This window comes from Equus asinus, chromosome 2, assembly GCF_041296235.1.
Source record: "Equus asinus isolate D_3611 breed Donkey chromosome 2, EquAss-T2T_v2, whole genome shotgun sequence".
Lineage (NCBI taxonomy): Eukaryota > Metazoa > Chordata > Mammalia > Perissodactyla > Equidae > Equus > Equus asinus.
The window spans coordinates 31,594,924-31,621,320 of NC_091791.1; the positions used below are offsets into that span (position 1 = coordinate 31,594,924).

The 26,397-nt window shown below is 52.5% G+C and overlaps 1 protein-coding gene across 3 annotated transcripts in view; it reads left to right on the forward strand.

The window, feature by feature from the left end:
- The window catches only part of CRTAC1 (cartilage acidic protein 1), a 141,856-nt gene that overhangs the window by 87,295 nt on the left and 28,164 nt on the right, over positions 1 to 26,397 (forward strand). For all 3 annotated transcript variants that reach the window (XM_014862739.3, XM_044752904.2, XM_014862737.3), the window contains exons 4-6: positions 9,207 to 9,343; positions 14,340 to 14,496; positions 23,337 to 23,471. In XM_014862739.3, the coding sequence (XP_014718225.1) occupies positions 9,207 to 9,343; positions 14,340 to 14,496; positions 23,337 to 23,471 (429 nt within the window). The remainder of the gene's footprint in view (positions 1 to 9,206; positions 9,344 to 14,339; positions 14,497 to 23,336; positions 23,472 to 26,397) is intronic.

Consider the following 26,397-nt stretch of genomic DNA (forward strand, 5'->3'; position numbering starts at 1 on the left):
CTGGGACCTGCCCCTTACTTACTGGATAACCTTGGGCGGGATACTTGACCTCTCTCAGTTTCGACCCCTTTATCTGTAAAACAGGAAAAATCATATCACCTTCCTTAGCTCCACTCCCTCGAGTGGTTCCGTAGACTATATCTAAGTCTTTACCATCACCTACAACACCCTTTCTGATGGGAGCCAGGTTGCTTTTCTGACCTTGTGTCCTTCACTCTTCCTCTCGCTCAGCATTCCCGCCTGAGGCCTTTGTACTTGCTGTTCCCTCTGCCTGAAATGCTTTTCCCACCACTGTTCTCAGGGCTCACTCCTACCCTTCATTCAGGACCCTCCTCACATAAGGTCTCCCCTGATCACCTTAAAATCATACCCCTATCACTCCCTATGCCCTTAACTTACTTTATTTCTCTTCATACTGCTCACTACTGTCTGAAAGTGTGTTATACATTTGTTAATCATCTCTTCTACTAAACTCCATGGGGATGGAAACTTTGTCTTATTTGCTTCTGTGTCTCCAAAGTGCTTATGTCCCTTAGTAAACATTTAGTACATGGATGGGAATGAACAACGGAGATAATGAATGAAAAGCACATGTTGTGGTGACTAGGATTTAATAAGTGCTCACTAAGCAATAGCTCTTATAATTCTCTGGCATGAAGACCCTCGGGGAGTGTCCTGGGCAGAGGGGCCACAGGTCTCCCCCCTGGCGCACGGAAGAGAGAGACCTGAGGAACAGAAAGAGAAAAGGACCATCGTGTAAATCAGACACCACCCAGATGAGGGTACCAAGTGGGCAAGGGTCAAGGGTTAAGAGTTGGAAAGTAGCTAAGAAGGAGGGAACGGAGGAATATTGACCCCAATCTCAAGAAGGCCTGGACCAGGAAACCGGCTTACAGCTTAACTGACCTGGAAAAGTACAAGCCACTGTGTTTCAGGCAACACTGCTTGGTGAAAACAAGTAGGAAAGTGTTCAGGACAAAGGGAGACAAGAGGCAGTCCAAGCACCTCCCTCCACATCCAGGAGCCCAGCTCCTGCTGAGGGCCCATCCTCCCGGGGGTCCTGCACTGGCCACCCCAGCTGCTTCACTGCATGGCCCTCAGCTCTCCCGCCCACATGACCTGGCCCATGTAGTGGGAGCGCAGTACTGGAGGGGTCAGCATGAACTGTGAGCTGTACCACTTACCTTATTCTCACTCATTCAGTTCAACAGAACGGTCGCTGCTGTCCTGCTATCTTCAATCTACATACACCTCCCTCCTTTTCTACACAGATAGTAGTATGCTCTACTCACAGTGCTGCCCCTTACTTTTTTTATTTAACAATCAATTTTGGATATGATTTCATGGCAGCACAAAGAGAGCCATCCCACTTTTTATCGCTGTATAGTACTCCACTGTATAGATTTGCCATTCATTGACTTGGCCCTCTGTGGATGAACACTTAGATTGCTTGTGATCTTTTGCCCTTACAAAGAGTGCCACAGAATGAATAAGCTTGTACAACATGCCAGTTGCAACAGTTGCAGGTGTATCTGTAAGGTAGGTTCATAGGACTAGAATTGCTGCAACAAAGGAATATACATGCTATAAACTAGGAAAACTATATACAGTTTTCCTAGGCCTGGCCAAAAGTGTCCTTCAAAGGGACCATCCTAACTACATTCCCATCAGCCCTGACGTGAGTGAGCATTTCCCAACATTCTTGCCCACAGTATTTGCCAATCTGATAGGAAAAAAAATAGTATCTAAGTGTAGCTTGAATTTTCATTTTTCTTAAATGAGTGAGGCCGAGCATATTTTTATATATTTGAGTCTCTTGTCTGCTCATAGCCTATGCCCATTTTTTCTATTGGTTATTGGCCTTTTTCTTATTGATTTGTAATATCTCTTTATAAATTAGGGAAATGAGCCCTTTGTCATACAAGTTGCAAATAGTTTTCCCTTGTTTGTCATTTTTCTTTTGTCTTCGCTCATGGCGGGTTTTGCAACGTGGAAAATTTTTATCTTTATGAACTTGAATTTCTCCCCCTTTTCTGTAACGGCTCTGGGCTCTGTTCTACCTAGGCCATCAGCCGGGGCTTTTGTAACCTCTGGGAGAGGAGGCGTCAGTCGCCGTGACAGAGAGAAGAAGGCATGGGGGCGGGCTTCACTTCTAGCCTCTTCTGCCTACACAGATGAGCCATCTGCTCTTGAGAGCACGCCCCTTGTCCCGCACTCCTCCCCAGGCCCAGGGCCAGCTGCACCAGATCCTCTGCGCTTTGCTTCTCAAAGCATGTTCCACAGCCCAGCAGCACTGGCAACAGCTGGAAGCTCATAAAAATGCAGAATCTCAGGCCCCACCCCAGCCCTTCTACACCGTCATCTGCATCTTAACAGGATGTCCAGGACGTCTTGTGCCTGGTAAAGCCTGAGGTATGCTGCCCTGAGTCTCCACCCTCTTCTCCTAGGATCCTCTGGGCCCTAAAATGGATCTAGGATCTCCTGATCGCCAGCTGTTTCCCCTGCATGCAGAGTCCTGATTTGCAGCTCACCTAGCCTGGCTCCATTTGGGGAGATGAGCTCATGAACTGCTCAGGCTCCCTGCCCATCCCCCTCCCCATGCCTCAGTCACATGTGGCCCCATAAGCTGCAAGGATGGGACGAGGCTGTCAAAGCAGCACCATAAAGCCATTTCCTCCCTCCTAACACAGAGTGAGATTCCTTGGGAGCCGAAGCCGGGACTGCCCTCCACCAGCCCTCACCCTAGCTCTTTAATATATGGTGGGTTGGGCTTTGAAGTCAGACCACAGTTGGAAGTTCAGCATTGCCGCTTAACAACAGCTGTGCAACCTTAGGCAAATGACTTAACCCTCTAAGCCCCCATTTCTCTGTAAAGTGAAGAATCTATCTTCCTGACATGACTATGGAGAGGGCTAAGCGAGCTAATGTGGGTGAAGCACCTCACAGGGCTTGATCAGATTTCCTTCTTCACCCTGGGATGGAAGAAGGAAGACTGGGGTCAGAAATTATGTCAGGAGACATGGGGGGAACCTGGGTTCATTCTTTTTAAAACTGTCCTCTGCCTGAACTAGTTCTTTCTTCCCCTGAGGCCATCACTGCTTTGCTGGTTTTTCATTGACTGAGTCTTGTAAAGCATTTTATATTTAATGTCATGGTTCCCTCCTGGGATGTGGCTCATGAGGACCTGCAGTGGCCCCGCCCTGTAATTCCCTGGGTGATGATGATGACGACGGTGGTGGTGAGGATGGTGAGGATGAGGATGATGATGGTGGTGGTGATGATGAGGGTGATGACGGTGACATTGATGGTAAGGAGGAGGATAGTGGTGATGATGATGATGATAGTGGTCATATTGATAGTGATGATGGTGATGATGAGGATGGTGGTGGTGATGATGGTGAGGATGAGGTTGAGGATGATGAGGAGGAGGACAATGGTTTGTTGTTATTATTTATTGAACGTATCATGTGCCAGGTATTGTTCTAAGTACTTTACTTACATTTTCTCATTTAATCCTCACAAACACCTGCTGAATAGGTGGCCATTCTCATCCCACTTTATAGATAAGAAAAAGACAAATTTGTGACTTTCCCAAGGTCAACCTAGGCCAGGGATGTTGCTGGCTACCTCCCCAACCCTGATGTTTGGCATAATCTCTTTGCTTTATGAATGAGGTTGGAGGCTGAGCCCTCTGCCCTGCCACATGCTTGCTCACCCTTCTCTTTGCCACCAATACCAGACCACAAGTCAGGTCATCTCCCCGGGGTGGGGGCAGCCCCTGGGAGAGGGGGCCATCAGGCCCATGATCATTAGGAAGAGCCCTTTATGGCCCAAACTCACCCTCCCAGTGACTCCAAGTTGCCCTCTGGGGGCAGAGCTGGGTGTAGAGGGGATGAGGGGATGCTGAATTGAGTACCATTTTCTTGATTGTCACCGCTGGCCTGGATGCAGAATCTTCCTCTTTTCTGTTTGTCTGATGATTCCTCCATCTCTCTCCCTTCTTCTTCCTATGCTCAAATGCAGCTGCTCCCTGGGACTCAGTCTATGGCCCTGGTCTTTCCCTTCTGCCCCAGCTCAGCCTCACTGCTTTGCAGTCTGCCATCCCTCATGACCGATGACCTCTTGGACATGTCTTCTCAGCCACCTTATGACCACCTCAAATGCAAACTGTCTGAAGCCAACCTCCTGCTCCCACCCCCAGCAGGCCTAATGCCCCTGCTTCTGTCTCTGTCCCCACATTGTGGACCACTCTCTTACTCTGACCCACCACACCCAGCCAATCCTTCCTGCCTTTCCTGCTCCAGCCTCTTGCACTTGGCGGCTTCCTCCCTGCCCCCACTGTCATCACCCTGGATCAAGCATGAGCTTCTACAGAAGTGTCCATCCCACTTCATTTTCTCCCTTGCCACCCCTTACTCTGCTTCCGGGGTAATCTTCTGGAAACACTCTTCCTCTGTCATTCCCCAGATCAGAAACCACCAACAGCCCCTTCGCCCTCGGTCCTGGAATTAGTGGGTCTCCTGCCCCGAGATATTTCTCCTCCTCGGCCTGCACAAACCCTCCTCTCTAGGAAAACTTGGTGTCCCCTCTGTGTCTTTGCCTGTGCCACCCTGCCTGCCTGGAGCACCACCCCTCCTCTCTGCCTGACAGAGCCATAGAGTACGCTGCTCAGAAGCACAGGCTTTGGAGTCAGAGAGACCTGGGTTTGAATCTATCTCCATGACTTACTAGTTCTGTGACCTCGGGCTATTGACTTAACCTCTTTGCCCCTCAATTTCTCCATCTGTACAATGGGGCTACACCACTTCTCAGGGTGGCCATAGGGTTTAGGTGAGATGATAGTTGTAAAAGAGAACACTTCATGCAAAGCCTGGCCATACTAAGTGCTCTATAAACAAGTCATTGCTGTTGTTACTCTACCCTTCAAGTCCCCGTTCAGGTGCCTCCTCCATCGTGAAGCCCTCACTGATCACTGTGGCCTCTTCTGTCATGATTTCACAGCGTCTCCCAGATGTACCACCCTGTCCTGCCCCAAGGGGCTCTGCTGGCTGTGGGATCTTAGGCCAGTCCCCTTCTCTCTTGTGCCTCAGGACTTCGTCTGTAAATTGGGCATAAAAATAGTTCCCATCTCATGGGTTATGGTAAGGATTAATGAGTGAATATATGTGAAGTGCCTGGCACATGGAAAGTGCTGTAAAAATGTTAAGTATTATCAGTTTTATTACTGTCCCACAGCATCTCCTCTACCTGTCCCTCGTTCTGTCAGATGGACTGTAAGCGCCCTGCGTCAGGGACGGAGACTCCTCCTTCCCCGTGGCCTCCCTCCCCGCCAGGCACCCAGCAGGCCTTTCCAACTGGCCGCCTGGCAGCAACTGGCAGTTCCACTGGACTCTGAGATCTTCAAGCCTCCTTTAATGCCAAGTTGCCAGAGTCAGGCTGGGAATGGGAATCCTCAGAGTGCCTCTCACGGGGGCTGTGACCTCCAGAGCCCTCTGCCCTGCCCTTGAACCCTCCTATTTCTCCCAGGCCCCCGCCCTCTCAGGGTCTCCCTCAGGAACTCAGTAGAGCCCCTCTCTCCTGCAAAGAACAGCCTCTCCTCTCCCCGAGCAGCTGCCCCCTTTCGGTGAGGGACCCCAGGGCAGCGTGCAGCTACAAGGAGCTGGAAGGTGGGATTAGGCACTGACATGGGCCAGGGGCCAGTGCTGGGTGTTTATTGCCTGTGCCATCGACCCGCACAGCTCGCTGTTTATCTGTCTTCCTGACACACCTAATTACCCAGGTTGCAGCTGCCAGAGCGTTTGCTCTTCCTAAATCATGGGGCTCCCATCCCTCCTGTCGCCTAGGCCTCCAGGCCTCTGCCTGCAGAAGGGCTGCCATTGATTTTGCCGTTCCCATTTATGATCTACAAGGCTCTGCATCGCTGTTGCACATTTTACCTTAATTAGTTTATTCTTCTGGGCGTCCCTGGTCAGCTCGGAAGCCAGGAGGCTGGAACGGGGAAAGAGGCTAACAACACATGCCACCCTAACCCCTCTGGCCACAAAGTCCAGAGCCTGACCAGACGTCAACACTCTAGAACAGCAAGTTGCCCAGCACAGTGCTAGTTTCACAGGACGCTGATAGGTGAGCTGCACATAGGGGTTCTGTGGCCAAGTACGTTTGGGAAAGGCTGGATCAAATAAAATTAAGCAGGTAATTTATTGCAGGACTTTTCAATTTTAACAGACTGATGTCCATTGAGAATCTCCAAGAGGGAGGTGGAATGTGTGGTCTTTCCCAAACTCAGATGATCATGCGATCTTTTCTCCAGGCAGCTCACAGAGACGAGGGTTCCACAAAGCACACTTTGGGAAACATTGTCTTGGGTGAGCAGGAGGAATGGGAGGTGATGAGGCAAACAGAGCTGGACAGAGGTCTCCCTGGGCCCATTTTCTCATCTAATCTAGCTGAGGCAGGAACTCGGCAGCCTGAGACATTTCTCCCACTGAAGGCGGAGGTGCCATCAGAGCTCTGCAGAGCCCTGGCTGCCGGAAGCTGCTTTCTCCCCCTGGCCCAAGCTTTGGTAGAATTTAACGTCAGTGTTTCAGGGGGGACTAGACCTGCTGGAGGCGCAGTCTAAAAGGGCTCTGGTTTGACAAGGGTCGCTTGCTGCTGGTGAAGGCTGGAGACCCAGAAGCCGGCAGGGCTGTCCTCAGAGGGCCCCAGGCATCAGGAAGCGATGACAAGGCTGGCTGCCACTGCCTCGGGGACAGCCGTGAGCTTGGCCGTCTAGGTCCACAGTCCTTTTTCCCTAGTCGTGAAACCCAAACACTCTGAAAGCCTCAAGTGCTTTTTTTAAACTTGTGGGAAAATGAATTGATAGCAAAACTTGTCCTGAGCTGTCGTGAGCTATTTATGGGCTTTATTTATCCCACTTAGTGTGAATATTCAACTATTTCACTGCAGAAATGTTAATGTGTTTAATTACGGGGTGCCGCCCCAGTGCCTGCTGGAAGTGTTATGTAATAAACGGTGTGTGCACTGTGTTACCTTTCTAAAATATGAAGGAAAAATATAAATTTCTAAACACATGTAATCCCCAGGGATTGCAACGAGGACCTGTGGACCCAGGGAGGTGCGGAGCTGCGATGAGCAATCGTGGGGTGCCTGACATGGGACCAGGGTCTCAGCGCAGTTTCCCCTGTAATTCCCACAGGGACACTGTGAGGCATGAGGCACAGCTGTTACCCCTAGCTCTCAGACAGGAAACCAAGGCTGGAAGAGGATGAGCAGCCAGTTGAGGCCCCGGAGCTAATGGAAGTCAGAGCAGGACGCAGGTTGGGGCCATCTGAGTCTGTCTGGAACCGGCTCCTCAGTTGCCCCAGTGCCTCTGCTGGGCAGACCAGCAGCTGTGGCTCCTCAGCCTAAGCCACCACCTGAACAAATGGCTTCAGGTCTCCTGGATCTGCTCCCCGGCTCCTCCACGGAGGGCCTGTCCCTCCCCTGGATGGGGCCTCTGTGCCCTCAGGGGGTCAGGCAGGGCAGGATGGCTCTGCTTCTGTGCCAACTCCCTGGTGTCTGGCAAGCATCCCTGAGGCCAGCTCCAGACCCACAGATGATGCACAGCCCTGCGGGCCCCTGTGGTCTTAGCAGGCCCCCACGTGGGGCCACTCAGAGAGCAAACCCTTTTGTCCTCTCCTGGACAGAGCCACCTGAGGGATCCTGTATACACTGCCCTCGTCTACACACATTCACACTCAAACACTCTCATACACTCACTCTCACACTCAACTTCACACATGTTCACTCACACTCTTACTTTCACACTCATTCTCACACATTTGCACACTCACACTCACACAACTCATTCTCATTCGTTCATCCTCACGCTGACTCTCACCACACCCCTGCAGGGCAGAGCTGATGGCCCTAACGGACCTTAGAGAGCATGTCCTCTATGAGATGGGAATAATCGTTTCTATGCCGACCACTCTGAGGAGCGCCGTGTAAACCTTTAATGTGCATCATCTCATGTACTTCTCACATGGAGTTGAATGTAGTTATTATCATTGTCCCCATTTACAAATAAGAAAACCGAAGCTCAGAGACGCTAAGCAACTTGCCCAAAGTCAACAAGTAGTACCTAGAAGTAGAATCTGGGGAGAAACGAGCCTGGGACTCAGCCCGTTTACTCCGAATCCCGAGGTCTTAACCGCTGTGCCACGCTGCTCCCTTCAGTCTAAGCCCATTGCTCTTCCCTGGGCCAGCAGAGTCGAGTCCAGTGCTTCCTTCCCCAAGTCCACTCTTCCCCACGCTCACCTTGCCTGATTCCTTCCGCTGCTCCCCCCCATGCTAGTCCTTGAGGATAGACCATGATCCCTCCTAAAACGTCAATGTTCTGGGTCTCACAAGAACAGGAAATAAACCAAGGATGAGGGCAGAGGGGAGAGCTCTGCCTTAGGCGTCTTAAAGGGTTGAGCCTCCAGCCACCGGAAGTCTTCCCCACTTCCCCAGGACAAAGCGTCTTAGCCGTGAATGAGCTTCGGGAAGCCACAGACCTCCCGCAGCTACCTACGGCATGACGTGTGGTGCAGGTGTGCAACTCTGAGCTAAGGCTCCTTAGTCTCCATCCAGTTCTCAAAGGGGTCAGTTTCCCAAAGAGGTGGAGACGGCTGCCCTCTAGGCGTCCCCGGGCTCCCTGAGTGCTGCCCTACTGCCATCTGGTTCCCTGGGGGTGGAGGTGACAGACCTGTCAGAGCTCAACTTCCAGCCCCTTCCTCCCACCGGACTTAGAGACCCACCCGCCAGCCAGGACCACTTCTGAGACCCAAATCAGGCCCAGTGTTCCAGCAGAGAATGTAGGGGCAGCTCCCAGAGGAGGAGACACTGTGGGTTGAGTTTGGGTCCTGACATATTGGCAACCCCGGGATCTCCTTGACGCTGTTGAGGAGCACAGTGCAGGATGTGAAATCCAGCTGTTGAGGGTCATTTCAGACACACATTAGCGGTAACATTTCTTCCTTAGTTCCTAAGGCCTGGGCTGGCCGTTTTCATAAGTCTCAGAGTCTCTTCTCTCAACTGAATATACCTGAGTGCCTCCCCAAACAGAGGAATCTCACCCACTTGAATGAGGGCTGCAAGGAGTGCTCACCTTGTGACGGGTGCCCTGAGACATACCTGTGCACTGGTCCACTGTCCACAAGCCCTCCTTCTCCTCTTCTCTCCAGGGGTGGCCACATACACAGACAAGTTGTTCAAGTTCCGCAATAACCGGTGGGAAGACATCCTGAGCGATGAGGTCAATGTGGCCCGAGGCGTGGCCAGCCTTTTTGCCGGGCGCTCTGTGGCCTGTGTGGACAGGACGGTGAGTTCAGGGGTGCATGGGGGCATGGGAAAATGTGGGGGCACACAGCAATGTGAGGGCCAGGAGGGGAGCCAGCAGGCAGACATCCACAGCCAGAGTGTGTCTCTCGAGGGCAGAGCCCAGGGCTGTACCATCTGGGCAGCTCCCTCAGTGCCTTGTGCATAGTGGGAGCTAAATACTAACTAAGACTTGCAGGATGAGTTACAATATACTTTCACATCCCTTCTCCCATGCAGCCCTCCCAGCAGCCAGTGAGGAGGCTGGCCAGGGGCTGTCATCATTGTGTCCATTGGACCTAGGAGGGCACTGAGGCCCAGCTTAGAGCAGTGGCTTGCCTAAGGACCCAAAGTGGATTAGTCATGTGGCTAGGACATGAATCAGAATCTTCTAGGTGTAAATCCTGTGCTCATTCATTCATTCAACTAATGTTTATTAAGTGCCTACTATGTGCCAGACATTGAACTTTAGGGCCCCCCGTAAATATTTATGGAACAAATGAAGGCACAACAGAGGGGCTCATGTTGGGGGAGTGGAGGGTTGCCTGGATATGCAAGTTCTTTGGTTAATCAATAGCTCTATCAATGCCTTTGTGCCCTGCTTGTCCACCCTACATGAAGGTGCCAACCCAACGTGGATGGGGAAGAAGGCCCAGTGGGCAGGGACAGGAACAGCTGCGGCCATCTGCCCTGTGGGGCGGGCTCCTCCCGGGCTTGCGTCCCGGCGCCCCAGCCGGAGCCAGAGGCTTGCTGTGGAGGTGATTTATCCCTCCTGTCATGTGCTCCCCTGCCGCCCCCTCCTTGGCTTTATAAACAGTCATCACTAAATCAGGGGCCCAGCTGCTGCCCAGCTTCCACGGGAGCGTCTCTGGCCTCCGTTCTCGGGGCAGGGGCAAGGGGGCTGGCTCATTTCAGGATTGAGATGGCACCAAGGGGGTTGGGGATTCAGCGTGAATCTTCACAGCAGGGGCCTCCAGGCTTGGGAGAAGGCAGGTGCCAGGTATAAATATTTATTTCTTAACAAGCCGGTGCTGGGAAGAGAAGCCAAGGGCTGTGAAGCCACATTTAGCCTTGACCTGAATCTGTGCCACCTGGACTCCTGCCTGATAGGAGGGAACGGGAAGGCAGCTCTGTGAGTGGCGAGGGTTGGGGGGTGCCAGGCCCAGCTGCTGCTGGAGGCCTCTTCCCAGCCTCCTCCTGGCTTCCTGTCTCACTGTTTCAGCACCAAGGCTTCCCACACTCAGCTAAGGTGGGAACCTTCTTGAGCTGGTGGGAGGGCCTGAAGGTTGATCACAAGGACACGCACTCTTTGTCCTAACAAGGTCATCTGCACACCCACACATTTAACCACAGGACAAAGAAACCATGTGAAAGGAAAAAAAAAAAAAAGGAGCTTTGGCCCCACAGCACAGTAGGCAGGCACTTAGCAGCTTGCTCAGTCCCTGCTCAGTCCCAGCCTCGGGGAACTAGAAAGAACCCCTACGGTCAGTCTGCCACCAGGAAAGGGACTGTTTTCCATATCCAGCCACCACCTCGACAATCCGTGGAGCCTGAGAACTGTGGAGGCAAGGAGTAGGGAGAGGTCAAGGCCAGTCTGGAAGCTGAAAGAGGAATGCAGCATGATATAGACAAGAGCAATCATAATAATGATAGCTAACGATTATTAACCCAGCAACACGCCAAGCCCTGTGCTCATTGGTTTACATGCACCATCCTACTGAATCATCATAACAAGCTTATGAGGTAGATGCTATCATTATCCCCATTGTACAGATACGGCTAGGCTTCAAGCAATTAAGCAACTTGACCTTGGTCACACAGTAAGTGGCAGGCAAAGCCAGGAATTGAGCCATGCCCGCCTGAAAATGAATCAGATGACTTTTTACCCCTCAGCTACCCTGCCTGTGGATAAACCTGAATCAGACACAAATTTCAAACCACAGATTCTATTACAGCGTTCATCCTACTCCTTCCTTGGCCCCACAGCCCCGACCGGGGGCCTTTTGTCTACCTGGTCAGTGGTTCTCAAAGTGTGGTCTCCAGACCAGCAGCATCAGCATTGTTAGAAGTGCAAATTCTCAGGCCCCACCCCACTCCACCCTTCAGACCTATGGAATCAGACCCCCCGGGAGTGGGGCCTGGAAATCTGGGTTTCAGCCAGCCCTGCAAGAGACTGATGCAGGCTCAAGTTTGAGAGCCACTGCCCCAGGTAAATGTCCCAAGCCCTACCTGTGCCCTTCCCTCCCTCTCCCCTTGCAGCCCTCATTCATTCTCAGCCCCAAACCTGGAACACACGCTGCCCTTCGTCTTCAGCTGCCTCATCACTCACCCGCCTTTCTGGATCCAGCTCAAAGCCGATCTCTTACAAGAAGCGTTCCCTGATCGATAATGATTATGCCTCATGTTTATATAGCATTTTTATCTTTCAAAGACCTTTCACATGCGTTGTCTCATTTCATCTTCTCAACAACCCTGCCAGGAAGCAGGGGGAATATGATCCCCTTTTAACATGTGAGGAGATGCAGCCTAAGAGGGCGGGCGAGGAACTTGCCCAAGGACATAGAGGCAGTTAGGGGCAGAGCCTGGACTAGGACTCAGGATAGTAATCCTAGATGAGTGGTTCTCAAAGTGTGGTGCACGGGCCAACAGCATCAACTTCACAGGGGAACTTGTTAGAAATGCACATTCTTAGGGCCCACTCCAGACCTCTTGAATCAGAAACTCTGGGGATGGGACCCAGCATCCATGCTTTAACAAGCCCTCCAGGTGATTCTGAGGTAGGCTAAAGGAAGAGACCCACTGCCCTGGGCCCAAAAGCTTCAGAAACATCTCCCTTCACCTGGAGTCATCCCATCCTCCCAGAATTACTGTGGTCAGGTTCACGTGTGAATTTCTGCAATCTTTCACAACTGTAACACATCTCTGTTAGTCAGTTTCATCACCCCAATACACTGAAGTAAGGAACTAGGTATAACTGAATTTTATAAATATCCTAATTTCTAGCAGAGTGCATTTCAGTTCATTTGGGCTTAATTGCCATTTGTTGATGAGATTGCTAACAGCTGGTAGGGTCAGGAACGGTCACAGTGATGGCGTACTTTCCCCTATGGCCCCATTCATTTGCTCTTCATCCCAACGTTCCATGCACATATACCCGGCTCCTGTGATGGGCAAGATCCCTTCAAACTTCTCACCTAATCATGAAGCCATGTTGTAAAGCAGTGTGTCTCAAACTTCAGTTTTGCATAAGCATCGCATGGGGATCTTTTGAAAATGCAGATTCTGATTCAGCAGGTCTGGGGTGGGGCTTGAGAGTCATATTTCTAACATTCTCCCAGATAACACCAATGCTGCTGGTCCAGGGACCCCTTTAAGTAACGAGGTTTATAAACCGTGGATTTCCAGGTAGCAAGATAGAAACTCAGATAACCAAAAGAGAAGGGGTGTGGAAGTCTTTAGGGAGCACCTTTGCACTCTTCCCCAGCGTCGGCCCCTAACACGCCCTGCCTTGCATTTTACATTCCAGCAACACCGAGCAGACTGCTTGTGTTTCCCCGCATACATCATTCTCTGTCTCGTCTCTGCCTGGAAGCATCTTTCCCCTCCACTTCACCTGGCTGAGACTCCTCTTAGAAAACCTTTTCTGAACTTCCCATGGCTGGGTGCCCTTCCTCTTGGTTAGGAGCCCCTCTTGTGTGCACCCAGGAAATCCTGTACGTACTCTCTCAATCATACATATAATTGTATGATTGTTGTCATGTCTGCATCCTCCAGGAGACCCTGAGCTCCTTCACTGGCCTCACCCACCAGTCAGACAGACCCAATCAGCTTCCCCAAAGAAAATGCTCCCCTAGGAAGGTATAAATTCAGTGATCAGTTAGGTGAGATGGGGGTTCTGCTCATGAGCCAGTGGGTAAGAAATATAAGCAAGCCAAGAGAGCCAAGAAGAGGGGGTGACAGGGCACTCTCTTTGCCTTGAATTCAGCTGTTTCTCTTGGTTTGCTTTGTGTTTATGGCTGGCTTTTAAACTAGTCTATAAGCAACCTAAGATTGAAGACTTTGTCCTAAGGACAGTTATAGCAGGGCACCTTGCACATAGTTGGAGCTCAAGAAAGATCTACTGTCTGATTAATTGGAGGGAAATGATGAAAAGGATGAGAGTAAAGCTAGAAAACTGATTTAGAAATTGTGTGGCTCTCTTGGGGGAAAGGAGGCATCCATTGAAGAAATAACACCATTATAATAACAGGCAGAAAAGAATCTTTCATCAGCACTGTCTCGGACTAGAGAAGAGAATGACTACAGCAACGAGGAGCTGGCGCCCAGGGCTTCTCCTCGATGCAAAGGAAAAAAAAAAATATTTGAGACAGTGTTATAAAGGCAAAAGCAATATATTTGTTTCTGGTAATATGGGAAAAACAAGCAGATGGAAGAGGGAAGGAGGGCCCGTGCATATCTGAGTCTCTTGTGCTACCAGAATAGAGGAATGAAGGAGCATAGGGTGGGAAGGGCGGAGGGAGATGGCTCAGGAATTTGCTTGTCATCTTGGCTGGAGTGAGCTTGAATGGGAGAGAGAGAGACTGAGAATAATGGGAACTGGTAGATCAATCAATCAGCAAATATTTATTGAGCAGCTACCCTGGCTGGCAGCTGGAGAGAGCTCAGCTGGAGGGAGGCACATTAGAAAATTGTCTATAAAAAGGTGGTTGTGGGGGAGAGAGGGAGGGATGTGTTCTTCTGGAACAGGATAGAAGGAGATGCAAGGCGGCTTTGTTGTGGGACTCTGGGGGCCGTCACGCACCTTGTAGCTTCTGTGGAAAGCACCTCTGGAGTTGGGCCGTGGACAGCCTGCAAAGCTGTGCACCACAGGCCGGGGGAGAACCCCACCCCGTGAGAGAGCTCTGGTCCTCCAAGAGGAGGGGGAGAGCTGCTTTCTGGGGAAAAGACCACGATGAGCCCAGACGGGTCTGCTCACCTATCCCGCTTCCCTTCCTCCTCAGGGCTCCGGACGCTACTCTATCTACATCGCCAATTATGCCTACGGTAACGTGGGCCCTGACGCCCTTATAGAAATGGACCCTGAAGCCAGTGACCTTTCCCGGGGCATTCTGGCACTCAGAGATGTGGCTGCTGAGGCAGGGGTCAGCAAATATACAGGTATGCAGAGTGACATGCAAGGCTGTGAGCTGGAGGGGCTGGAGGGTGGGGCCGGGGTCCAGGCCCTGCCAGGCCAAGTCTAATTCATCAGAGACCACAGGAGAGGGTGGGTTTGTGTCCTTGGGGAGGAGAGGATGAAGGCTTTATTCTATCCCACCACCTACAGAAGGCTCCTCCAACGCTGCCTCTCCAAGGGCTGACAAGATACCTGGCAGGTGTGGGCTTTGGGGGCCACAGTGGGGGGCAGCAGACCGAGGGTGAGAACACCACCACATCGTCCTCTCCCTGGGACCATTGCCTGCCCCGTTCCCTGCTGTAACCTGCATGATGGGTGAACAGGTTCTGCAGGAGAAAACTGACAACTCACAAAGGCCAAGATTTAAAGCATTCTTTATTGCCAAACAGCAGATGAAATTATTTACTTACACATAAGCGGCCAGGAATTGAGTGCTAAATCCCTGAGCTTCAGCTGGGTCCCGTCTCGGATAACTGAGCTCAAAGAATTGTGTTCTTGTTCCAAAGCTCTCCAGCACTTCTTCTGAAGGCACGCTCCCCCCGCCTCTCTCTGGATGGGGGGACCTATTGTCAGAGTCTCTGACGGGGAGATCTTTCTAGGGAGAGCTGTTTTTCTAATTCCAGCCCGGCTGCTGACTAAACTCTGATCATCTGCCAATAGACTGCTGATGGCAGAGCAATCCTGTTCCTGTTTTGGGTGCCAAAAATCAGAAGCGAGGGCTGTGCTCAACTTCTCACGTGAACTTCAGCCCGCTGACGCCCAACCCGCACTTTGGATGTAGAAATTCTCCCATTGGTTGACCCTCCCCACGTATCCATCCTAAACTGCACTATAGACTTCCAAAGTGGCAGCCTGCCTGAATCCAAATCCCGAGGCTGGGGTTGGGGGGAGAACTTGAGAGGTCACAGGCAGTCCCCCCGCCGCCAGACACCTGGGTGGTGGCATAATCTCAGAGTCCGGCCCAGAAAGGGTTGTCACGTCCTCCCCTGAGTTTATGATGCCTTTCTCTAGCCAGCTCTCCACCTCGGTGAAAGGGGGAGATTAATGCTGACCTGTCTGACAAAGTTTGTGGGAACAAATGGCTAGACAATAAAATAGTTTGCACAGCTCCAGCCCCATCAAAGTGCTCGGGAGCTCTGCACGTGAATGTGCAGCGGGAAGGCTGGGTATCAGTAATAAACCATGTTTTCCTGGGAAAAGGAAGAAACAAGCAGGAGCTCGAGCTAGATTTTTACAGTCAGTTTTTCTGAATAGTTCCCAGTTCTGTGCACTGGGCTGGCTTGGCAATTAAGTGCCTTGATCTGCAGGAGAAGGAGGGTGGGAGCTGAAGCACTTGAAAATGATGAGATGGAAGGGAGACAAGGTCTGGGAGAGAGGGTTATACACAGAATAAAAGAATTCAGAAGGTTGCGGCTGGGTCTGAGCACGAAGGGGACATTGTTCACGCTGGCTGCGCTGGCAGAGGGGCTGGCAGGAACCGAGGAGGGGGAAGGAGGGAACCAAGAGGAGACAGCTGAGGAGCACGGATGGGGATGGGAGCACCAGCCAACTGTGCTGGGCTGTGCTGGAAGGACTGAGCAGCTCAAGGAAGGGACGGCAGCTTCCGTGGAGCATGCAGGCAGGCGGGGGCAGCTGGCGTGCCCAGAGGACACGTTAGAGCAGATTTGCAGACTTCCAGAGCCATTTGGCTGACAAGAACCTATTTGGCCCACCAAGTTACTATTCTGTCTGCCCGCCTTCCTCAGCACACCCTTCTCCTGCCCGCCAAGCCCCCCAACTCTACCCTGCAGCCCCTGTTGCCACTCCGTTAAGCGACACATGGACATCTGGCCAGAAAACTAGCCCAGAGCGCCCCCTGAGCTCCAGGAATGGACCCCAAATGGAAGGGCCACCGCACAGAACCCAGCCTGATTGCTGAGGCCCCGGCACGTGGCCAGTGCTCAGCTCCAGGCCAGTGCCATGGGACCTGGGAAGCGAGGAGGCAAGCCGGCAGCGAGGAGCAGGGCCCTGAGCAGGCTGGGAGGGAAGCTAGCTGTGACCAGATGTGCAATCAGGGAACTGCAGGTCTGCAGCCAAGCCACACAACACCCATCTGCCGGACAGACCTCAGAGAAACTTTCGTGTTACGAAAGAACAAACCGAGGTCCGGAGAGGAGAAGGGACTTGCCCAAGGTCATACAGGAGTTTTGTAGAGAAACTAGCACGTAAAGCCCTGTCCCTTTTTGCCTAAACTGCCAAAACCTGCTGACCTTTCTGATGACCTCCGGCTTGAGAATCCTGCTCCAGCCTGCAAGATGAGAGCGGCTGGTGAAGGAGGAAGGCCCAGCACCCACGGGGAACCAGCCCCGGGGAATGGTACTCAGCACTGTCAATGTGGTCCCCGGTTTTTGAGGCTGAGGCCGCTGCGGGCCTGGGGTGCTCCGGGCAGCAGAGGGAGGCCCGGCAGCCCCGTGGGCAGACCGGCCAATGGCGCTGCCCGCACCCGGGCTGTCCGGCTCCGGGGGAGGGGGAGGGAAGGCCTCCTCTCCAGACCCGATTCCGCGGCGGCCGCTGCTCCGCTGGGTCACAGCGCCATCTAGCGGCCACCGTGGCCTCTCTCGGGGGACTCGAGGGCCCCGCAGGGCGGTGGTGCGAGAGCCGCTGGTGCTGAGTTGAGCAGACATTAGGCTACTCCCCATGGTTCCTGGTTCGATGAGAATCCCAAGCCCTGATGTCCCCAGCTGCCCGCAGCCTCCTGGAGGCCGGACGTGCCGGGAACTGCCTTGCATGGCAATCCTGAGAACTAGTCTCCCCATGGCAGAGGGCCTGACATGGAACCCAAGGAGAAGGAAGCTGGGGACCAAGAGGTCTGCTCTGCCTTTGCAGCCCCGAATGACCTTGGGCACGTCTCTCAGCCTCTCTGAGCACCCTGAACTAGCCATCTAGCACAGCTGCTAAGAGGACAGGGTCTGGAGCCAGAGTGCCAGGTATAGATCCTGCCTCCACCACATCCTCCAGTCCAGGCAACAGTGGACAATTCATTACCCCATCTGGGCCTCAGTTTTCTCACCTGCAGAATGGGGGTGTTGTGAGAATGAAAGGAGGTAAACAGGACATGTCTGGCACTGGGCCTGGCACACAGGTTCTGCCCACTGAGCACAGCAGACATCAACACCCTCCTCCTCTGAGGTCCTGACTTTGTGACCCCAGGGCCCTCTGCTGGGCATCTCCTGCATGTAGGGAATGCCATGCCAGGCACAGGGGGAGCACAAAGCAAGCAGACCCAGCCCCGGCCCCGAGGCATTCTCCACGCGTCCCCTGGCCTGTCCTCCAGCCCTGGGCACAGGCGTGGGCATCTTCACCCCATCTCCGCTGGAATCCATCCCTCTTCCCTTCTTCTCTCTTGACCCTGCCTCCCCCGGCCTCTACCCTGTCCCCAGGATCCCTGCATTTGGAATTCATCCTTTGAGGGAGCATCTGTCCGGGCTGCAAGGTGGTGATTAAAGAAGCCTTAATAGAAATTTGGAAAGAAAATGAAGGTGGATTTATGATGTTGGGTGGGGAGTTGCACTGTTGGCTGGGAGCAGTGCTGAACAAAGCGGAGGGCTGATCTGATTTATAGGAAGTCATTACTGTAGGAGACGGAGATGCCTGAAGCCCAGCTGAGGCCTCCTGGCGGATCCCACCAGCCAGCACCAGAGAGGTGACCGGGGCCGCAGAGTGGGGGCTAGAGCCATCCAGGTCCCCAGGCGGGCACTGACCTTGCAACAGGAGCGCAGCCAGATCTGACAGGCAGGGACAGGCAGGCCTGGAGTGACAGGCTCCTCAGCCGGGGCCCAGGACCCCCAGGGAGTGCAGCCATGGCCTGCCAGGGGTACCCAAAGCCCCAGGATGCACAGGGTGTCAGATGCAGTAAATGATTGACAGGAGGGGACATCATTTTTCTTTTAAAACAAACATAGATATGTTATCCAACACAAATGCTATCTTGGTAGGCATTTTCTGCAGCTAAAACAAGAGATTTTAAAGCAATGTCAAGCCTGTGGCTGGTTACTCTGGACCTTTCCAGGAGTGCAGAGCCCGTCCCTGCCGAGAGGGACTTTAGTAGAAAGGTTTGAGAGTGTGCTGTGGGGATGGCACAGCTCTGGGGTCCCTCAGATGTGGGTGGGAGCTGTGATCCTCTGTCTGCCACCTACGATGATACCTCCCTGAGCGTCCCTTCCTCACCTGGAACAAGAAAGGGTGAGATGAACGGCGCAGGGTCCCTTGTCCAAGGGACCAAACAACAGGGCCCAGAGGAGCTATTCCTGCCACTCCTTGACCTTCCCTCTCTCCTGAAACAGCTTCTTCCAGGCCCCTCACTGTCTGGGCATTGCACAGAGAAGAACCACTTCCTTCCTGCGCCCATCAGGTGCCTGAGGTTTGGAAATCCCACCAGTGGACAAATGATCGAACCTGGCCGCCTGGCCACCTCCCCCTCAAAGTCCTGCAAGGATGGGCAGGAAGGATTGGGGAAGGAATGTCCTTGTCTCGTACCCTCCATACCCATGCCCTGGGAACCCTGCCCAACATCTGGATGGCTCACTGAGGCCTCTCGGATGGCAATGCCAGCAGCAGCACAGTATTACTGTTGGAATTTTCAGGAGATTTACATGAGAGACCCTGTTAACATCCTGTCCTCCTCACATCCCCTTCTCCAACACACGTGTGTGCACACGTACACATGCACTGCCCCTTGCCCCACCCCTATACTCTTGAGTGGTTTTGCTACTCTTTTACAATATCTTGGATGTTCTTGGCAGCCTGCAGGCCTTGGCATCCACCAGAATCATATTTCTATCAATTAATCAGCAGAGTAATCCCACGGGTCCAAGTTCCTTGGCCCATGGGCCTCGCTGCAGAGCCTCCACAGTACACAGTCTAGGTGGGCCCAGGAATCCACTCCCAACCACGCTTGTCCTGTGGTCCAGCCTGGAGGATGCACTGAGAAGTGGAGTGGAAGGAGACTTGGAGAGCGTCTCATTCTCCCACCCATTTTACAGGGAGGGAGAGCAAGGCCTGCAGAGTTTCCTAACTTCCTGCAGCCAGAGTGGGCGCTAAGGTGGGGCAAGAACCTGGAGGCCTTCCTTAGAGAGCCAATCCCCTGCTTCTTCATCCCTGGGTCCTTCGGCCCACAGTTTGGGGTGGTCCAGCAGCATGGCTTCCCCATTCCCCACAACCCCTCTTTCTCATCCTCACCCACCCACACCTCCAAGGGCTGACCCAGATGCAATCCCAGAGATGAATCGCCTGCACCCAAATTGGACTTGAGTCTGCATCGCCCAAGTGTGGGGGTTCAGAGGTTTAGCGGTGCAGCTCTTAATGGTAAGCGAGGCTGCCCCGTGGGGCTCAGACCCGATGAGCGGATCATCAGAGGGGTGCCGGAATGTGGCAGGAGGAAGGGGGGCGCTGGGGGAGCTCGTTTTCCCCTGTGGTCCAGCACTCCTTCAGGAAGGCAGGGCAGGGAGCGGCATTCACACCCCACAGAACAAGGAGGCCTTTGAAGCTTGAAAGTGCTGGGAAAATAAAGGGATATTATTCACCCAGCAGGTGGGAAATCGTCCCAGCTAATGACTATGTGGCACCTGACATTTTCCAAGGTACCTTCCAAAAAACACTCACTTAATATTTATGATAGCCCTGAGAAGCAGCTATTATTATTATCAGTCTCGAGTTATAGGTGAGAAAACAGATGCTCAGAAAGGCTCAATGATGTGCCCAAGGTCACACAGCTCGACCTTTCTGATCCCCAGTCTTTCCCACCACTAGGGCTGCCTTTCCAGCCCCAACTAGGGAACTGCTTGTCCCCAAGAAGACGTACTGGCCTCAAGAATAAAAGAATTAATTGATGTAAAGTGGAGTTTAAGTCCCTATTGGGACTCCTTCTCCAAGGCTAAATAAAGGCTGACTTCCTCCTTGGTAGCCCCATAAAGTGTGTGCTACCCCTTAGGAGGGGAGGACAAGGTGGGCATGATGGAGGAGGGGGGAGGAAGAATGGGGGGAGGAGGAGGAAAGTCTGGATAGAAGATGCTGAAGAAGGGGCCTCGGTCATGAACCAGGCGGGGAGTGGAGTGTCAGACCACACTTAGGATGGATGGATTTTATTGGTTTGGAGAGGACTTACATGATCCACCTGGGGGTAGTTTCCCCCGCAGCATCAGCGAGGGGTACAGACACCCGGCTGTCCGTGCCTCAGATCCCAGTTAGGCCCTCCATCCTGTGGCTGCTGGGGCCGGTGCCCAAGAGGCCGGCTCACTGACTGTCCACTCACCTGCTCCCCAACTGTGCAGCAAACTTGCCAAGAAAGAGTTGTGGGTAACATCTCTGTTATGGTCTGGTTGCCATGGCAATAAATTGTCACTAATTAGTAGTGTGGTTACCATGGTAATTTTCTAGTAATTACAGGTTACAAATGGTGCAAGGCTTCAACCCAACCCAATTAGTTAATTAGAAAGATTTAGAAATTTGTCCAAGAGGGAAATAACCTGCTTTGTAGAAAATGAAAGGAATGTGTCACAGCTTGGGAGCCAGAGGCAGAGAGGAAATTGGAGGATGCCAGGGCCGGGAAGGAAAAATGGAGTTGCATGGCGGCAAATCCCGCAGCCCCACCTGGAATTTCCGGGGGCCCAGGCGAGGCCGAGGGTTTCTCACGGAAGCCTGCTCCTGGACTGGAGTCTGGCAGGACCAGGGCAGGAACAGCTGCCAGAGCCACTCGGCAGCAACCCTTTGAATGGGCAGAAGTGGTGCCCAGGTTGCAGCCCAGACCCCTCCCTGCTGGCTTTAGGAAAGGCATCTGAAAACGTCCTAATGAAAAGCACATGCCACATCTTGGATGATGCTCCCCAGAAGCTTTGTGGATTTAGTGGCTCCATTTTCATGAGGTTTGGGCTCTCCTTGAGAGCTAATTAGATTACCTGAGAGGAATCTGGAGGCACAGGGCCCAGAATGTGGTAACGAGGAGCCCAACCACGGGAGCAATGAGAGTGGCAATGCCATTTTGCCCACTCTGTCCCCCTGGCCCCAAACACCGGCCCTCGTGCACAGGCTCTGTTTGCACAGGTGAGAATGGCCCCATGATTTCCTCCAGGGACATCTCTCAGAGGACAGGAGCAGCCTGGGGACCAAGAGAACCTTCATCCCAAATTAGCACAGTCGCTCTGCGGAAACCTCTGCCCCATCCAGAGGCGGGCAGGCAGGGGGCCTGGCCTGTCATCCCTCAGGTCTGCCTGAGCGCTCATTTATTTTAAAAAAAAAATCGAGTTCTTCTGAGCGCTCTGAGAACTGTTCTTATAGTACTGAACAGTCCTTTAGAGCAGCGCTTTTCAAACTTTACTGTCCACATAAAGCACCCAGGGGATCTGGTAGGATGCGGGTCCTGATTGGGCCGGGGCCTGAGATTCTGCGTTTCTAATAAGCTCCCCGGTGACGCCCCTGCGGCAGGTCCGCGGACCTGACTCTGAGTAGCTAGGTTGTAGGATTCACAGAGACTTTTCACGTGTCTCTCCTCATTTTATCCTCTCGAAAACCCTGAAATAGAAAAGGCAGGTCATGCTGGCCCCGTTTTATAGATGAAGAAACTGAGGCTAAACGGGTAATGTAAATTGCCCAAGATCACGCAGTTTTGTAAAAATCCAAGGGGGGACTAGAATCCACGTCCTGGTCCTGGTCGGGCTGTTTTCTGCTCAGTGTTTCCACCGTTTGGGGGGGTGGCTTTGGGGGCTTTATTTGAAAACCACCGATTGGGGGTGGTTTGTTCAAGACGTCTGAAGATTGGACTTCTTGATGTGGTAGCTCAAATTTGATCTTGGAGACTTCAAACCATAATGTAGAGCTGGCTTGATTCCTTTCTTCCTTCAAAAATATACACTTTATTGGATTTTTTCCCCTTTTAAACTACAGAAGCAATTCTTGTTGCAACAAGCCAAGCAATACAAAGACATTCAAAAAAAAGGCCAGCTACTGTCTCTCCTTCCTTCCCCAATCCCCCCCGTCAAGGTAGCCCAAGGCGCAGCCTTTTCCACCTTTCCCCAAACTCAAGAACAAGCTTGCACAAACAAGTCCAGGAATATCATGTGCTTTCCTTTTTCTTTTTTTTTTTTTATAAAAGTAAGATCACACAGTACTATTACTTGGCGAATTGTTTTTTCATTTAACAGTATGTCATGGGCACGCTTCCAAGTCAATACATATGGATCTGCCAGTCTTTTTAGTAGCTGCAGAGTGGTCCATCATATGGATGCGCCGTAATCCATCAACCAGTAGCTGTTGATGGACGTGCAGGTTGTTCCCAATTGTTTACCACGTCAAACAAAGCCAAGTAAGCATCGTTGTACCTACAGCTGGAATCTACTCCTGTAGGTTCTTAGAACAGGGACGCCCCCAGTGTCTTGACCAGCATGTGTGTGACTAGGGATGGGGCTGGGGGTTGTCCGGGAAATCTGTGACTTGACCCAGATGTTGTGGGTAGAGCTGGGATTAGGATTATTGTCATTCCACCAGCGAAGGCAAGGGAAGGACCTGTGTGGTGGCCTTTGTGTTCCTTAGGTCATAGAATCATTCCTTTGGCACAAAGTGACCTGATCTTGCTCCTCACTTGCCTTGTCATCAGTGTGGTCACCCTCCACACAGGTTTGTGGGACTGTGAGTCCAGATCTGGGCTCAGGGAAACATCCAGAAAGTTGGAATTCCAGCACCCCAGGTTCTTCTGAGGCATCACCGTAGCAGCTTCTCAGAGGCAGCCCCCGTCCTCCACACGGGCCTGGGGCTTTGCTTCTGCCACCTTCTGTGCATCGATGTCCTCTCCTAGGGGGCCGGGGTGTCAGCGTGGGCCCCATCCTCAGCAGCAGCGCCTCAGATATCTTCTGTGACAACGAGAATGGACCCAACTTCCTCTTCCACAACCGGGGCGATGGCACCTTCGTGGACGCTGCTGCCAGCGCTGGTGAGTGCAGCCACTGCTCTGTGTCACTTAGACCCCCAAACCCATAGGGGACTCTGGGCTGCCCTGCCCCTCCAGCATGACCTCACAGGCCTCAGGGAGAGCAGGACAAGTCATCCTCTGCACCACACAGGGAAACGATGCTTGTCACCTCCAATTCCACATCCGCCATGGCTCAGGCCACAGGGGATGTTCGCCATGGGAAGAGGGGGACCTTGAACTCCTGACTGTTATCCATTTTCTAGCAACTGAAATTGGCCCATGTTCCTCTGAGTCTTGCTTGGGTCTCTCAGCATCAATTTCCCCTCCAAGCTGCCTCTCTGCATCCCCCTCCCACATTCATCTTAAACATTCGATTCAATCCATTAACCATTTATTAAGCCCCTGCTAAGTGCCAGGCTAGTGCTAAGAGCTGGGGATGCTGACCTGAGTAAGGCTAAGACCACCTCACCCCCCAGACACATGCACACAAGGCACTGACATTCTAGAGGGGGAAACAGACAAGTAAACAAATAGCTCTAATAAGAAGCAGAATAAAATCCACATAAAACAGTGCTCCAGGCTCCCAGTGTGCTCTCCTTCCTCTCTCTATGCTCATCCCTCATCTGCCTCAGGGCCTTTATACCTGCTATTCTCCCCCCTTGAAATGCCCTCTCCCCCTTCTCTAGCTGAAGAACTTCTATTTATCCTTCAACACTCAGCTCAGATGTTATCTGTGAACGCTTTCTTGCCTCCCTCTATGGCACCTAGCAGAGATTGGCACTCCCTCCTCTGCGTTTCCACTGCCCTTGCATGTATCTCTCCCCCCGGTTTCTACATAGCTATAACAATCTGTCTATGTCTACAAGGACTGGGCACTATTCTGTTCATTCTTGACACAATGCTCAGCACACGGTGGTCACCCAGTAACTTTTGCTGAATGACAGAGTGGACGCCCCATAAGTTTGTGGATGTAATCAGTCTGCCCTTCAGCCACTTCTCCCCACCCACGTCCTCCCCACCCTGCCAACGAACAGAAGGTTTGATTTTGTCTCCTTCTTGGCGGCATAGGGACGAGCTCTGGCCTCCAGAAGAAGAGGTGAGCGGGGAGCCAGACACATAGATCAGAGCTCCAGCTGATGCTGACGGCTAGCATCCAATCCCCGAGCGTGTGCTAGTCCATTCTCTGTGACTTAGGAGTACCTGCTGCCCTGCTGTCTGCTGGGAGTTCCCAATTGGAACACCCCTCACACACTTGTAGCCAGTGGATCCCCGTCCTTGCCTCTCCCTCTTCTCCTTCCCCGGCAAAGCTAAAGTTGGAGGCAGCTCCCCTGGCCTGTCCTCCCACCCAGCTCACCCCTCCTGGTGCTGTATACTCTAGCAAGCGAAATTTCTCATTGCTGAAAAATCATAAAATGAAGAGGAGGCGGTGGTGGAGAAAACCTAGAGGATTTGATAAGGTGTTAAAGAGATAGAAGCAGAGGTGAGCGAACAAGTTGGAGTGGGAGAAGGTATCAGGCAGGAGGAGAGAGGAAAGGTGCTAGGCCCGTAATTGAAAGTCAGAACGATTGCAGGGGCTTAACAAGACATGTCAAGAGGGCATTCATCACCCAAACAGATGCTGCTGTGAAATGCAGCCTGGCACCGATTATTCCCGTGAAAGGGAACCAGCTTCTTGTCAAGGTGCCTCGTAGATAGGAGAGAAATGGGCCAACACAGAAGGCCACCGACATTAGGGCTGGTGGCGGGGGGGGGTTTCAGAGAATTATGGGGTATTATTCCTAGAGGTTGGAGGCAACCCCCATTCCTTTGCAAACTGTCTTTCTCAAGCCTGGGTCTCAGTGCCTCTTCTCCCCCCATCCCACCCCTCCTGGGATCCTTCCCTCCCCCAAGAGGGTGCTCAGCCTCCAGGGTTCTCAGGGCGTCCCTCCCTCTCCTGGCTCCCATCCTCAGGATCTCTGTGTTTGCAGCTGGAAAAGCCCCAGTGCCGTGGGGTCTGTGATCCCCACCTCCCACTATATTGTCCTATTGCCCACCAACTCCGAGGGCCTGGTGACCAATGGCAGTTTGTCCTCCAAAAGAGTCAGCAAGGGTGTTTAGAGCTGGTACCCCCTACCTTTCAGCTCTGCCCTTGGCCTGAAGGAACGTGTCTGCCTTGGGCAGCCAGGAGCTCAGGCCATCCTTTGAGTAAAGCCACCCTCCGTCCTCCCCCAGGATCAGCTCAGTCCCATGGCCACTGGCAGATGCAGGGACAGTGTAAGCAGATGCCATTGGACACAGAAGCTTCCCTTCCTCGATCTCACAAGGCCCGCTGTGGGTTTCTCTGTCATGGTGCAGTATTTTCTCAGCTGTCACCAACATCCCCAGTTGCATTCTGTCAAATTATTTACGTGTCTTCCTTCATTCAGCAAGTATTTACTGACAACCACCGGGTCACCACAGGCCCTGAGACAGACGCAGTGTGAACACAGGTGAACAAGAAGATAGACCCTGACCTCATAGAGCGTAAGGTCTAGAGAGATAACAGGACCGTGAGCAAGAAAACCACGAAGGAGCATAATTGCATGTGTGATCAGCGCGATGGAGAAAAAGAACAGGAGGCTGTCAGAGTGAATGACAGGGAGGGTGGGAGGGGCTGTTTTTGTGAGAGTGGTCAGGGAAGGCTTCCCTGGGGAGGTGCCATTGTAGCTGAGAGCAGAAGAAAAACAAGGAGCCAGGTACCCGAGAGCCAGGGGAAGAACATCCCGGGAGGAGAGACCAGCTTGAACAAGGCCCCAGAAGCTGGAAAGTACTTGGTTTGTTTGAGGAATGAAGGGAGCACAGGGTGGCCAGAGCTTATGAGTAAGGGGGAAAGTGGTACCAGAGAAAGACCAGGTAAGGTGGGCGGAGGCCTTGCACTCCCTGGACAGGAATTTGAACTTGACCCAAGAATACTAGGGAGATTTAAGCA